General features: G+C 26.4%; 1 protein-coding gene across 1 annotated transcript; it reads left to right on the forward strand.

The window, feature by feature from the left end:
* The first annotated feature begins 80 nt into the window (after positions 1-80).
* Positions 81-16,465, forward strand: Adat1 (Adenosine deaminase, tRNA-specific 1). Its single transcript, XM_043044713.3, has 10 exons — positions 81-399; positions 572-637; positions 3,745-3,799; positions 4,784-4,914; positions 7,734-7,914; positions 9,954-10,178; positions 11,305-11,483; positions 11,573-11,669; positions 12,945-13,019; positions 16,286-16,465. The coding sequence occupies exons 1-10, from the start codon at positions 240-242 to the stop codon at positions 16,443-16,445; spliced, it is 1,329 nt and encodes a 442-aa protein (XP_042900647.2). The 5' UTR covers positions 81-239; the 3' UTR covers positions 16,446-16,465.
* Positions 16,466-17,049: the final 584 nt, after the last annotated feature.

The following is a 17,049-nucleotide window of genomic DNA, read 5'->3' on the forward strand; positions in this document are numbered from 1 at the left end:
CTAAATTTAAGTGAGCCAGGCTTAAGCGAAATTAGAATTTACTAAAGAAAATCAGGAAGACAATATTTATATCAACATATACTTTTACTTAACTTTTTACTTAACTGTAGTCAAAAACGAAAACAAATGTTTCTTTTCTATGTTCATCTATTCCGTTAGTGAATAATTTATTAGAATTACTTTATTAAAATATCAACTAAATCTAGAAACTTAAATATTTCACAATTATTTATCGCAGCATGGATAGTTGTTACACTGAGCATGATCCAAATTTCGCTGATAAGATTTCTTCATTATGCTTAGAAAAATTTAAAAAGCTACCAAAAACTGGTAAACCGCAATCCAAAAAAGAATGGACATTGCTTGCCGGTATTGTTTTCTTCAACAAAACGAATAAAAGTAAATCTTGTAATATATAATTCTTATGGTGTATTAATTTGCTTGTCTGTATATCCAAAAAAAAGTTCATTCTTCTTTTCTTTAAACTCTGGTAGCATGCAATAACTCATTATATTATATATTTTTAAAAATTTCATATTTTGATGATTTCTTTTTATTATTAAATTTATAGGATTCAAAGTTGTGACCCTCTGTACAGGGACCAAATGCCTGGGGTTCTCTCAACTGACCAAAAATGGTAAATTTGTAAAATAGGTATTAATGTTATAGTAAATTTAATTGTTATTATCCAGGGATCTGTCCAGGCCAAATTTACTACCGTTTAGCAGTACCTTCACAAATTCCACTTCAGGAAAAACGGTAGTTTCACAAAATACTTTTTCTTAAAATTTTATTTTTGTATCCCGTAAGCAACGATAAATCTATATTTTTACCATATTTTTGTCTTAATTTGTTTATATAATTTTAATTTCACAAACTATGTCTAAATTTTGATAAAATAGATACCTCTCAGAAAAACCTAGACAAGCCCCTGTTATCTATTTCATACACTGCTTCATATACAGGGGTCTGTCCAAGCCGAATTTACTACCGTTTAGCGGTACCTTCACAAATTCAACTTTAGGAAAAACGGTAGTTTCACAAATTCAATTTTAGGAAAAACGGTAGTTTCACAAAATACTTTTTCTTAAAATTTTATTTTTGTATCCCTTAAGAAACGCAGACGTGCCAACTCTCCCGCATTTTGCGGGAGTCTCCCGAATTTTGAGTTATTCTCCCGCCCTCCGGAATTGATTTGAAAAACTCCCGAATTTTACTGCGATCGACGGCCAAACTCAAAATTACCTAATTTTTCCGCGAGTGCGAAGGTAAGTTTTTCTTTCAGCTTGAATTCCATCCCCTCTTATCAAACTACCATCTGCCTGAAGCGTAGCTGAACATGCTTTATTTTCCCCCCTCTTCAACGTTACCTCTAAAAACACTCCTATTTCACCCGCCCCCTTACACTGGGGGCGGGTGAAATCTTCCTCTTCTTTCGTGTGGAGTTGAATGCAATGACGTCACATGTCGTTATCGAGTGACGTCCGTTCAGGAGTCGGGAAACTCGTACTCTCGATAGTTGGAATTGATATTGTATCTTGCTGTTTTTATAGTTTTTAATGCGTATTTTTCCACGGTTGGCAACAAGCTCGTAAACTAGCAACGTGATATCAATTATTCGTTTAGTCTTCGTATATTTTTAAAAAAAAAAAATTCAATGATGTCTTAAGTCGAAACGGAAGTATGGATCAATTTCAACAAATCATGTACCAATGACTTTAGCAAGACTTAATTGCGGAGAGCTAAGTCTGCAACTCTTTTTTTCATGCATACAATAGAGAACCATTTATCTGGTATCCAGATAATCCGGAAAAAAAATTGCTCGGTTCTCCCGCCATTTTGAACTAAAACGATATGAAAAAAAAAAAAGCGGAAACTGGACTAATCCTTGAAGTTGAGTAGAGGAAAATGTGAGGAAGGGAAGAATTTTTTTCCCCGTTTACCCAGAGAAACGTCATTTCTTCCGCGACCTTGAAGATTTTAGATCTTTATTCTCTTTTAGGTCGTTAAACTCAAAGGAGTGGCATGATGATTTCGTTTGCTAGTTTGATTTACGAGGGGGTGGGGAAAATGCATTGCACATGCATATCAGTGAACAGAAGATGAAAGAGAAAAATATATTTATCTATTTGACATCGATTAATAAAAATAAAATGTTTTTCTTTTGAATAAATTCTGATTCTTTGGAAGTGCGGTATCATTCGCAAGTTTTTCTTGATGTGGAATCACACCTGCTTTAATTAAAAATCGCGTTTTTATAAAAAAAAAAAGGAGAATTGTTTATTAATTTAAGCATACAATTATTTTATGAAGCAGATTGCAGTTTCGTTTTTCTGATTCCACTACGTTTTTTTTTCTTTTTCATGGTAAATTTTGCACTCAATAAAATTATTTGTATTACCAAATTTTTTCATTAGTTTTTTTTTTTTTTTTTTAAAGTCCGTTGATCTTGCCTTGTTCTAGGTTTTAATATTTATGCTAGTGCCGTTTTTTAACTATCGTTTCGGTTCGATAATTTTCAAGTGTTGTTTTTATTTAGATTAATAGGTTTTCCTTTTATTTTCGCCCCCCATGAAATATATTGCGTTATTTAGTCATTGGTTTTGTTTATTAGTTGATTTAGGAATCGTAATTATTTTTTAAACTTGTTTTTCTTGTCTAAACTTGCAAATTTTTTTATTCTTTTAAATTTTATTTTTCTACAATTTTTTTCCTTTTTAGATTTAGAAGTGATTTTCTTTTTTCTCTTACTTTAAAATGTGTTTACATTTTTTCCTTGTAATTTGGGTTTGATAAAACATCGATTAACGACACTTTTTTGTCTATCCAGGAAACCGGGAAATTAAGACATCCGGGATAGCGATGGTCCCGAGCATCCCGGATAATTGGTTCTTTATTGTACAGACATTAGTATTGAATTGGTTTTTTAAAATAAAATACTTATTCAATTTGTTTATTTTTTAAAAGTTTTTGTGTATTTTTATTACAGTGTCGGGTTTTTGAATAATGTTTTATTAAGGAAATGGTATTTATTTAAAGAGTATCTACCTAATATAGTTTTGTGTTGCTAAATCTGTGTTTAATTATTTTATTTCCATTTAATATTTTTAAACAATTATTGCTCTATTAGTGTGTAAAATTTCTTGCATTCTTATATTTAATAAATTTTTTACTTAAAATTCCTTAGAAGTGCCAAATGTTGCATACCATGCACCTTTTTTTACCCCTCCTGAAATCTCCTGAATTCTTGTTAGGGAAACTCCTGAATGTTAATTTTGCTAAGTTGGCACGTCTGGAAACGATAAATCCATATTTTTGTATTGATTTTTTAATATAATTTTTAATTTTTCACAAATTATGTCTAAATTTTCACAAAATAGGTACCTCTCAGAAAAACCTAGACAGACCCCTGATATAATACAAATAATAAAAAATAATTTTTATCAAACTTTTATTTTAGTATAATTTTATTTTCATCTTGTGAACAAACCACACTTATTTTAATATGTTTTAATAAATAGATGTGTGATTTATTTGTATTTTATTTAATTGTTTATAAATGTTACTCTGAAAATGTATAAATTAATTATTTTAATTAATAAACCCTCTAGATTATTATTTTATTCTAGCTATAATTAAAATTATAATTTAGTAAAATCTTAAACCATTTTAAAATTTCATTAATATGTCTGTAATTAAAATGTTATATAATGAAATATTACATTAGGTCAATTTTTTATTAAGGAAATGTTGTATTTGATAGTCATGCTGAAGTACTTGTCCGAAGAGCTCTTATTCGGTATGTGAAATATTTTTCTGAAAACCAATTATAATGTTTTATGTTTAATGTCGTATTGTAGTGTAAAAATAAATTAACTTTTTTTTGAGAAGGTGTTTTTAGTTCATTATAATGAGAATAACAATGAACTGGAAATGAGATTTTTATAAACAAAGTTATAATTCATGTTCTGTTGAGAGTTTTAAATGTTTTAATTTAAAAATCCTTTGAATTAATGTTTCCTGTTTTTCCGAGCATGTGTCAGAGGTTTATTATTATTTTAATCATTTTTAATTTATTTAATGGATAAAGATAAGAACTAAATATATTTTTCTAAGAATCATAGTTTTCTTTGTTTCAGAAATATTTATTAACTATCTAAATTTTTAAAAATACCTTCTTTATTTATTTATTTTTTTAAATAAAAATTCTTTTTGCTTAAATTGAAGTTTTCTTAATAAAGAATTTATTAGTGTATATTAATTAAGTATGTATTGTAAATAAAATTTTAATGCACTAGAACCTTTCAAATCCTGACACTGGTAATCAAATCAAAACTGCAAATATATTTACATACATTCAATTTGTGTATTTCAAAATAAATAATTTCTTTTAACAAATATAAAAATAAGGTCTAACTATCGATGCTCATCCAACCTAATATCCTTTTTGCAGTTTACATTAAAACTAAAAATTTATTGCAATAAAATGTGGAATAACTTTGTTTACTAAATCTAAATTTTTTAAGGAATTATTTTAAAAAAATTTAAAAAGCGATATGTATTAATGGTCAAAAGGTCATATATATATTTTAAAAAAAGGCGTTAAAGATGTGGATATAACCTTTTTCCTAAACAAACAGCTGCAGGTAAAATATATATTCAATTGTTTATATAGCAATATTTATTGTTTGTCATTGTAACTAGGAGGAAATTTTGTATATATCAGTTATTAAATATTTTCTTTTGTGAATGTATTATTATTTTCATATTTTTTTATTTACAGATATATTTATTATCACATGTTTTTGGTGTTTGACAATAAAGATTCAGAAGTCTTAATTTTTGATGAGAGCAAGAACAAGTTTCAAACTAGACCAGAAATCACATTTCATCTTTTCATTAGCCATGTTCCATGTGAGTTTTGAATGTAGGTTTATAATTATGCAATAGCATTTGTTTACTACCCCTCTCTCTTTATTCATGCAATGTCTATGCTGTAAAAAGTACTATGTATGAATAATCATTAATAAAATGTTCAATCGCTTATTGTATTATGTATCAAGCAGAAAATAATTTGATATGAGTATCACTCAGAAATTTCAACCTTATATTCTATAACATATCAGATGATCAGTGACAATAGTATTTTTCTAGTTGTTGGTCACTTAAAAAATGTACACCAACTATTGGTTATAATAACATTAATTAGTATTTAAATGTGGCAATTTTATTGTTTGCATTTATTATGTCTTAATTTTATAGCTTATTGAAGCATCACAAATGCTTCATAGTTTTTTATTTATATATATATATATATATATATACAGTGGTGGCCAAAAGTGTGGACACTTTTTGAAAGTTTCACGTTTTTCAACTTTGTGTGCTTGTAGAATATATTAATTTTCACTTAAATACAAAAGTTTATATATCAAATTGAAGGTAATTTAATGTGAAATTTAATAATAAAAACAGAATTAAAATATCTGCATTACAAAAAAAGTTATGCCTATTTTAGTAGAACAAACAAACATAAATCGTTTTGAATAAAGACGTGTATTGTAATAAAAGCGTACTAGCCAATCACAAACACTGTTCTTAGGACCAATCAAATGTCTGTAACTATAGTTTAGGTTATTTGGATGGCAAAAGAGTTATTGTTGTGGAAATATTTTGCGGAATAATGCATACTAGTACAATTAAATAGAGTATTGCTGTTTTTGAATATTTAAAGTCCTTTTTTTAATTAAACTAATTTTAAACAATGTCATCAACAAGAAGAACTAATTGGACACCTACAAACAGAAGCCGAATTGTCATATTGAGAGAAAATGGCCTCTCTTATGCTGAAATTGCAAGACAAGTTAGTGGTTCAGTGACTTGTTCTGGTGTACGAAAGTTCTGTTTACGTTATGAAAAAAAGAAATCAGAGGAAAATGAAGCCAAATCAGGCCAAAAAAAATGCGCAAGTGCTATCGCCGATAGAAAAATTAAACGGTTATGCCTTCACGATAGAAAAACTTCATCAGATGCCATTAGATGTGAAATGGATGCAGCGGGTATTGCAGTAAGTTCAAGAACAATAAGAAGAGGGTTATCAGGATTTGGACTACAAGCTAGAATTCCAAGGAGAAAACCATATTTAAATCAAAATCAAAGCAAAAAACGAGTTAAGTGGGCAAAAGAACACATTACATGGTCAGAAAATCAATGGAAGCAAGTAATCTGGAGCGATGAGAGTAAAATATCGCTCTTTGGTAGTGATGATAGAAAATACGTGAGACGTAGAGTAGGTGAAGCACTTCATCCTGATTGCATTGAAGCAACTACAAAAAACCCAACAAATGTTATTATTTGGGCATGTATGTCTGCAGATGGTGTGGGCCGAATTCAAGTGATTCTTGGCATCCTGAATGCCAAAAAATACATCGAAACTGTCCTGAAACCAAATTTGACACCTTCCATCCGGGATCTCTTCCCCAACAGCGCACCATTTATTTTTCAGCAGGATTCAGCTCCATGCCACACAGCTAAAGTATACAAAGCATGGTTTCAAAATAAAGGTATAGATATATTACCATGGCCAAGAAACAGTCCTGATCTCAATCCAATTGAAACTTTGTGGCGACGTTTGAAAATTCCTGCACAAAAAAAACGTCCATCCAATAAAAGACAACTTATTGAAGCTATAATTGATTCTTGACACCATGTGATTACGAAAGATGAACTTCAAACAGTTGTTCACTCAATGAAAAGAAGCTGGGAAGCTGTCTTAAAAAATAAGGGTTATCCTACTAAGTATTGATTGTGTAAGTATCACTTTAAAAAAATGCAAATATAAGATAGATCTTACTATTAGTTGCATAACGTTTTTTGTAATACAAATATTGTAATACTGTATTCATTATGGAATTCTACATTAAATTACCTTCAATTTGATATATAAACTTTTGTATTTAAGTGAAAATTAATATATTCTACAAGCACACAAAGTTGAAAAACATGAAACTTTCAAAAAGTGTCCACACTTTTTGCCACCACTGTATATATATATATATATATATATATATATATTGTTAATATTGGAAATGTAAAGGGCTAAAAGGATTCAGATTGAAAGACAGAAATAAGCTTTTAAGTATATAGTTGAAGTTAATCAACTTTATCAATTAATAAATAGAAAATGTTATTTAAACTAGAAATTAGAATTGCAGTATTTAGAATTTTTGTTTATTGAAAAAAAAATTAAAATTAACCCTTTTATTTTCATTAGGTTATTACATATTCCTGAAATTAACAGGTACATTTTACTAATGTAAAACTATTGGTGTTTTTTGTTAAAATCGACAAAGAATAATGATTGATTATGAAAAGTTCTTTTTTTAATTTTTTCATCAAATAATATTTTTTTTTCTTAAATAAAGTTACTTTAAAGCTAATAACTATCCCAATCCTTTGCAAAAATTTTAAAATTTGCTATTTTAATTTTCTAAAAAAAAAATTTTTTTAATATTTATTTATTTTAAAGTATATGGATTGTATAATTATTTCATGAACTATTTGCTCAATCACCAAAAAGTGATCAAATAAAATTTATTTTATTACTTCATTATAATAAAATGAGCAAACTTGTTTAGCATCTAAAGTAGCCTATAATATTAAATAATTTGTCTCTGCAAGATATTGTTGCTTAGAAAGTGTATTGCTTCTATATCTTATATCTTATTAAATTTCAGGTGGCGATGCAGCTATATTTCCCAAACTACTTCCTGCAAAACGTACCTTAGACAATTCTGTGGATGAAGAATCTGCAGAAACAGAAGTTAAAAAATTAAAGATGAAACACACAGAAATAAATGTTAAAAATGTGCAAGATGAACCTGGATGTCCTATTTCTTCAGTTCCAGATATTTATAGGTGAATACCATGTCTATTAATTTTAGTGTTTTGTTCCTTACAAAACTGATTTTATGATTTTGAAATGAAAAAGATATAAATTGGTAAATAGTTTGAAATTGATTGATTAGTATAAACAATGAGTTAATATAGACTTTGAAATGTCCAAAAAAATGAGATTATTGAGTCACAATCGAATCATTAAATGTTTCCAGCCATTATACCCATTTTAAAAAAGGTTAAGAAGGTTTTTTTTAATGTAACTTTATCAATGAATTCATAATTATATCTTAATTACTCAATTGTACATAATATTTTTCTTTTTATTCTATTAGAATTTTCTGCTATATTTTTATTGTTTTTTTCTTTCGTTTTTTTTAAAATCCTTTCATCATATTCCATTTTTTTGTTATTTTCCAGAGAAATGAGATTATTGGTTTCACCATGGAATCATTAAATGTTTCCAGCCAGTATTCGCGTTCTAAAAAAAAGGTTAAGAAGGTTTTCTTTTTTAAATGTAACTTTTGCAGTGAATTCATAATTGTATCTTAATTACTGAAACAGTCATAATATTCTTCCTTTCATTGCATTAGATTTTCTGCTATATTTTTATTGTTTTTTTCCTTCTTCTTTTAAATCCTTTTATCATTTTCCAATTTTTCGTTATTTTTTTGATATCTTACAAATTAAACAGAGTGACAAAATTTTTTGATTATACACTTTTACAACTATTGAAGTAATACATTAAATTTATCTATTAAAAAAAAGTTTCAATTTAATACTAATAGTAGATGGAGCATTAGCTTATTTGAAAAATCAGCAATAGTATCATTAATCAATTTATTTTATAGTTATACATATGACTTATATAACTCAACTTTGTGAGGTCAAAATAAAAATCACTTAAATAAATTGTGCTTCTTTGAGAAATCTAATTAAGATTTTATGACTTCATAAATTTTTAATACTTGTTATTTTTACTTAATAATTATATTTAGAAGAAAAAAATTTAAAAAAAAAAGTTTTATTAAATAAAATTTATATTTTTTATTACGTTTTTACACAGTGGGTTGTTGTATATAAGTCCTTATAATCAGATAATATTATTTTATTTATTTTTTTAACTAACATTTAACTTTTGAATGCTTTTACAAATAAGCAAATTAGAATTTTTTTTCCCTTTAAAAAATGCAGTGGGAATCGGAAAGAATGTTCCAATTTCATTGGTGCACTACTCTAAATGTATAAATGTATTAATTGAAAATGTACATGCGCGCAATTTTAATTTTGTAAATGTAATTTAAAAAGAGTGAATTTTGAATTTTACTCTTTTTAAATGTTTGATGTGTGCACCTTTTGTTTTATGCCATGTATCAAATTTTAAATGTAATTCTTGACAAACTTTGTGCAGCATGTCCATATCAATGCTGGTGATAACAGTCGTAATATGAATGAGTTGTTGGTCCCTGAGGCACAAAATCACATGCGGAAAATCTGGATATTGTGGTGATCTAGCAAGATATGCTTTTTGCAGTAAAAATGCAACCAATCCACCATTGTGGTAAAGTGTTATGGATAGTGTTGTTTTTCTCATCATTTTGTTTTCACGGAAACACTGAGCACAATTTATCTTTCAGCTCCCAACTCTGTTAGCATCTAATTCCTCTGCATCTATGTACATTTTTAACAAATATTATTCATGTTGCATAATACACCTATGAAACTGAGGCATTGATTTTCACTGCATAATGTATTTCTTTTGCCACCACAAATGGCTTGCTTTTGCTATGTATCCTATCATTATTTAGGTATTATGCTGTTATAATTTTGTATTATTTTGAAACATCAGTTTTGTTAAGCTTTATTGTTTCATTTACACACCCACATTGGTTCACTTTCATGCCCATGTCATTTGTGACATGCCATGTTGACCACTCTTAGAAACAATCTCTAATATTCTACCCTTATTATTTTTAAGATTCCTAATAGTTTTTCTCATATTTTAATTTTTTTATTAGTTTATAAATTAATTTTACTATAACAATTTTGTTTCAATTAAGAACAGGAGCTAAATGTGTTGACTCTGGTGAGCAGGATCCAAAAGAAGCCGGAGAAAAGTTCCACGTAACAGGGGTGTTGAGAACTAAACCTGGCCGAGGAGATCCAACGTGGTCAATGTCTTGCAGTGATAAAATTGCTCTTTGGAATATTTGTGGTCTGCAAGGTGCTCTTCTTTCCCTCTGCCTCCAAAATCCAATATACCTATCTTCTATTACATTTGGAAAGTAAGTAAGTCAGTTCTATAACAATATACATCTATATTAAGGTTCATGCTAGTATGGCGTCAATTGTCGCCAAATGTTCTAGAAATGTTACTAAAACCATTCGTGCATGCGACAAAATAGTTGTCCTGAAATGTGTTTCAAAGTAACAAAAAATAGTTTTTGCATGCATTTAATGAAATTATTGTACTAATTTTATTGTGCGACGCACAAGTTAGATTTTATTTTTAAAATGTTTCGAACGGGCATAATTGAAATTGTCTGGTACAAAAAGTTTTTAATTTTTTAACTGATACTTCTAATTTACATGTTGTGGCGTGCTTTGTATTCATGTATTGACAGTATAATTGACCATCAAAGAAACATTGTTTTTCTCTCTTTTAGAATTGATTTTATTTAGAATTTTTTAACTATTAATTTTTAACATAATAGTTTATTAGGTCTTGCATTTTCTGTTTTCTTCATTTATTGGTCTAAGCATTTTAATCTATATGTTGAATCTGTCACTAAGCTTACATTAGCTTTTTTTTTCATTTAATTTAAATAAATACTAATCTTTAATCATTATGGGATAATGAACCTAATTAGTTTTAGGGTGTAAGCGATAGTATATTTTTAACAAATATTAAGCAATTACTACATTATGATGCAATTAGTTAATTAACATTAGTTATGCAATTTTAACATTTGCTTTTTTTTCTCAAGTTTGTCTACCATATTCAGTTTTTGGACCACTAAATGAATACCTAGATGCTCTTATTGTTTGATCAAAGCTACTTAATACTATCTACTCTCTTTTATTCAGCATTAAGTATTTTAAAATTGGAAATAAGCAGTCAGACCAGATGGGAATTAGCAACAACAACAACAATTTATTTAAGAAATAAAATTTCAAAAACCTGTTTATACCTGTTTTTAAAAATATAATTATTCCTTCTGGCTAATATATATGTAACTTGTATTGTATTAAAAATCAGAAAATTATTTAAAAGTAACACTGAAATTTTATAAAAATAAATCTATTTTATTAATTTTTTTTCTCTCTAAAGATTGCATTATGATAAATGTTAAAACAAAGAGATATTTTATTTAATTTATTTTTTATAGATTTTATTTCTTCCATTTTCAGATGTCCTTTAAATAAAGCTGCTGTTGAAAGAGCAGTAGTGCAGAGACTTCTAAATGTCAAGAATTTGCCATTTCTGTATAAGATTAATCAGCCAAAAATTCTGCAGAGTAACCTTTCTTTTGAATTTAGTAAAGAAAATTTAATGAAAGAAAATGAAAATGCTGTTCCATGCTCATCATGTTAGTTAGAAAATTTAAAAAAGATCTTTATTAGTGTATTTATTATTTTTTTGGCATTTATTTTGATGAAAACATTATTTTTCTTACAGCAATTATTTGGTGTGATATACCTAATTTTTTAAATGTCAGCGTAAATGGAAGAAAACAAGGAATAACAAAAAAGAATATGGACAAACCACACTCTAGGTGAGATATTTAAAAAGAACCTACTGACAACTCTTTCTTTTAATTTAAATGGATTTGATGAACAAAAATTATTTGTTATAGCCAAATTTACTTTTTCATATTTTTTACTAAACTAAACTAAAAACTTCTTTAGGATAATTTTATTATTACTATTAGTCTTAACTTATTTCACATTCTTCTAACTAAAATTTTTCAAAATAGTATTGCTACCAAAAACTATTTATTTTATTAGTTTTTTTAGTTACATAATATATATTAAAAGAGAAACTTATAAACCATGAATTTAAATGAGATTTAAGAGCTTTCAGAAATTCCATGGGTTGTAGCTTTCTTGGGAGCCACATAAACATTGAATAATTGATACAATTTAACTAATTCTGTCATTTTATCCTAAAAGCAAAAGATGTAATTTGGTTTAATTGCAAATAGCATATTTAAATACATTTTTAACTGTAAATGTCTAATTAGATGTCTTTAATTACAAATTCAAGAAGCAATCATTCTATTACAAAAAAAGTCATTTCCAGCCATAATCTTTCTCTACTGTATTTTAATGCTACATCTTCATTATTAAATTTGTTTGAAAACGATACTGTATTCGGCATAAAAAAATTTCTCAAACTAAATATTTACTTTATGAAATTTTTAGTTTTTTAAGAAAATAATTGTAGTTGATTAAAGGTTTTAATGAATAAATTATAGCTCTGAAATCGCAAATATCCTGCTTATTATACAAAATATATTCTTATTATTATTTTTTTCCAGTTAAAGTAAATACACACCTCTTTCTTAGAAGGAGAAAAAATGGTTTGGAAACCAACCTATTTTTTTACTGAAAAAATTGTTTTATAATTTACAAACAATCATAATTTTGTTGACCTATATTTGAAATTATTTCTGTTACATATTAGCTGTTTGAAGAAATAAGTCAAAATTAAAATTTTTCTGTGTTGATAAAATCTTCATATTTTTCAAAATTTCGTTTTACCTTAGGTGTTGATTAGAAACTCACTTTGGCTGGGTGCTGGGATTTCAAAGTTGTGTCTAATTATCTTGTTTTTTTGTTAACGAAATTGACCTCTGCTTACTAGATGATCAAATCTATTCTATATTAAGTTGTCTTTTTTTAATTCCATACAAATTGTGTATTGTTTTTATTAATATATTTTATTGTGGTACATTCATATAATAAATTATAAAATAGTAAAGAAAACAAATTTATTGACTTAATTATAAATTTTAAATGTTTTTTTTTACAATTTTTATGCATTTTAGGATTGGTGTTTGCAAAAGTGCATTGTTTGAAAACTTCCTCAGCTTAGTTCTTAAAGATTCTCATAAAATTTTAAAGTAAGTATATATTGATGTGTAATTACTTGCTTGTAGGAAGATCATTAAGCAAATATATGGAGAGCAAAGTGGATAAAATCATATGTGTAACGTAATTCCTTCTCAAAGACATTATTTGTATAGTTCTTTTAAAAATAATACATTGTGTATTTTTTTTTTTTTTTATGTATAAGTGTTTTTGTAAATTTTTATTGTACTTCTATTTTACACAAAAACTGTAGTGGTCCAGTTTTAAAAAAATTATGCTCATATTTTTGTCTTAGTTTATTTTTTCTGTAGATAATAATAATAAAACTTATATTCTTTTTGTTTCCTTGGTATGGAACAGAAACTAGCTTAAATAAATTTTTAAATAAATACTGAGATCATGTTGTATATGCTAATTAAAAATGACTTGTTACCTTAGGATCATACACCGAGTACGTATATAATCATGAATGTGCACAATAATGACTTTGTCATCAGCATTTTATATATTTTAAAATGACATGTAATTAAATTAGAATAGAATAGTAAATTGAATAAAACAAAAGAAACATGAATGCAATACAGTTCTATTCAAATATTTTTTTTTCAATTTACTTTTCTATTACAATTTAATTATAATTCTGTAATTTTTTAAAAAAAATTTTATAAGTATATTTGAAGACAAATTTCAGGCTTATGCTACCTTAGCACTTTCCCAAGTGCGGTTTTTTTATGATAGATATTCAATTCTGCTTTTCAACAAATATTTATTTTAGAATCTAATTGAAATACTCTAGCAGCAAAATAACGTGGGTCCTCATTACACCAATATTCATGAATCTTGGCTCAATAAGATTTCAGAGGACCGCTATTTTCCCACATTGGCTCGATATAAAATTGTCCGATTCATCGGATATTTTACAGCTACTTTACAACCAATATCAGCCTTATATAGAATTGTCAGATTCACCCTATATTCATTATTCAGCCACTATAGGCCCTATATTGGCCGTATGTAGGTTGATATTGTCTCCATAAGGAACCAATATTAAAAAATCTAGGCATCCCAATATTGGTCCCTCTTCGTATATTCGTAAAGGACCTATATTGAGCCAATTTTGAACCCAACTGGGGTCAAGGTAAAATTGTTGCTAGGTTAGTTAAGTGCAAAATCAAACTATGCTCTCAAAATTTACGCTACCAGAAGTAATCAAAGGCATTCATTTAAAAGAATTAATTTTTTTTGCAGCATTTTTTGAAAGTATAAAAAAAAATCTGTGAATTTTTTTTTCCATTTTTCTTTTTCTTTTATAATAGTAATAATTTGTTAAATTTTTCCTACTATTTGCTCTGTTTTTAGATTTTTGAAGACATCAAAATAAGAATTTGTTTTAAAATAAATAAATGCAAACAATATTCTTATTTTTAAAAAAAATAATAATCAGGCAGAGCAATGCTGATTTCCAAGAACTCTCTTGTGTGTAAAATTTTTAAGAATAGGAATTTGAAGAAAAAAAATTAAACTGTAATATTTTTTGTATAATTAATAGATTATTGAATTTTATTAACTTTTAGCATGGTTATCATTATGACTTAAGTTTCTCTTCAAATGCTTTGATTTCTTTTCTGCAGTTGATTACAATTGATTTTTAGCAAATTAAAATTTATAAAAATGGTGTTTTAAATAATCTAATTTGCATCATCCTAAAAATTTTATCAATGAAAAAGACATCAAAAAAAAAATTTTTTTTCTCATTTATGAAAGTTTCTTAATTGCATAAATTAAGCTAAAAGTTTTTTTTTCTATTTGAGAAAAATGTCTATTTCATTAAATCATATAAACAGTTTCACATTTTTAAAAAATATTGTTGATTTTCTAGAATTTGCGACTGCAATCAATAAATTATGGGCTTAGTGCAATACATTGATAAACACATATTTAAATTATTAAAGGAAACATGTTGATAAAAAATACATTGTTTTTGTATAAATAATTAAATGATGAGTGTATTGTGATGTGTCAATGTTTTGTGATATTTTCTAATGGAAATTTTAGAAACTAGTAAAGTACTTATTTAAAAACAATGCCAAGTAATAGTTTGATGTAAAAATACTGCCTTTTGAAAAAATGTGGCTTGTCACAATATTTACCTGAGCCATTTGTATGAATTAAAATTATTTAGGCAGTGTTAACGGTTAGTCTTTTCCCATCAAAAATTTGTTGCTGTTTGGTTCTTTTTTATCACTACGTATTGTATATGCTTTTACAAGTTTATCAAGTTTAATTATTTCTGATTGGTGGTTTGGTAAAGGGATTTTGATACATTAAGAGAGTATCTACTAAACTTTACAGAATTTTAGATGAATAATTACATTTTTTTATGAGAATTTTTACTTTTATCAGTAATGTGTACTATTTTTCAATATTTTATTTTCTTTCTTTTTTTATAGTATACATTTTAGTGAGTTTTTTTTCACATTTTAGTGTTTATATGCGTGCATTAAATTTTTTGACAAAAATTTTTTTTCAATTATAAATTTCATATTCAAAAAAGTAAACTTTCTGAAAAAATCTTCCAGTAGATGAGAGGATTTAAACAAAGGGAAAGTTTTGAAAATCGATTAATCGTTTCAGTAGTTAAAAAAAGCGACTTCATTGCTGGCTATTTTAACATAAGCTGTATAGGAACAGCAGACTTTTTTTGAACAAAACTAGCCATTTTATTTACCTTTATTACCTCTATTTAACTCTATTACTCTCTTTATTACCTCTATTTATTACTCTCTATTATTATTTATATTATTATATTTACCTTTGACACTATATTTTTCATTTTCTGAGATGAATTGAAGAATTATGATTATTTTTATATCAAGCATATAAGTTGGAATTAACTTCAGAAATTAGGATTTTTTTTTCTTCTAAATTATACTTTTTTCAATTATGTTTGTTAGATAATGTTTTGCGTCATTTTGTTTGAATAAAATTCAAGTTTTAGGTTCCGTTTTTTCTTCTAGCGTTTTTTTTTTTTTTTTTATATAAAATCAATTTAAATTAAAATATTATATAACGAAATTTGAAAATTCATTTGAGCTCTTATCTTTTACAAGTTATGTAAAAAGAAAGGAAATTTTTTTTATTTACTACTTAAAATATCATTGTAAAATTTATACTTAAATGATTTGCACTCTTTGTTATTGCTTTATTACATAAAAATATACAAATTTAAATAATATAATTTTAATGAATTTTTAATATTTTAGAAAATATATGTTCTATTTAAATCATATTTTTATAGACATTTTCCTAAAGATGATACTAAATTGACTTATCTAGACTATAAATTGATGGCTGAAGATTATCAAAGTGCAAAAAAGGCAGTTTTAGAAATATTTGATGGCTGGAAAAAGAAACCAGATCATTTACAGAAATTTGAAATCATTGTACCTCAAACTTAGTCAATAAAAATTTTAATTAATTTTTTGTAGTGTGTTAATGTTATAATTTTATTTTAATAACTGTATACAATAAAGATATATTATCCATATGAAATAGTTACAAATCATTATACAATATTTTAATGCAATGTTTGTGTGTGCGATTATGAAAGCAAGCATTTAACTTTTTTTAATTTTCTATTCTATATCTCTTATTGAATTTTAAAGTTGACACAACTGTTGTTCAAAAAAGATTGGAATGTAATTCGTTTTTTTTCTTCTTTTTTTACCCCCCCCCCTCCCCAGAAGTATTTGGTTTCGAAAAAAATTTGCTCCATTTAGACTCCGGTTAATTAAATACTAAGTCCTGGGGATTATAAGAGGAGGAAAATTATTTTGGATATTTGCAATTATGAAGAAAAAAATTATAACTCAATTGCCTGAATATTATGACAATGATTTAAACTTTTACTTATCACAATATTGCAATTTGCTAATAAGCTTAATTAATCACATTTAAATGCTTTTGAGTCTCTGTTTAACCAAACTGTTGAAACTATTAAAATTCAAATTGTAATTATTAAATAAATTATCAATTAGTTATCTTTTTGGTATATAAGACGTT

The sequence above is a fragment of the Parasteatoda tepidariorum genome, chromosome 9 (genome assembly GCF_982258835.1).
Source record: "Parasteatoda tepidariorum strain Cologne lab strain chromosome 9, Ptep-v5.0, whole genome shotgun sequence".
In the NCBI taxonomy this organism is placed as follows: domain Eukaryota; kingdom Metazoa; phylum Arthropoda; class Arachnida; order Araneae; family Theridiidae; genus Parasteatoda; species Parasteatoda tepidariorum.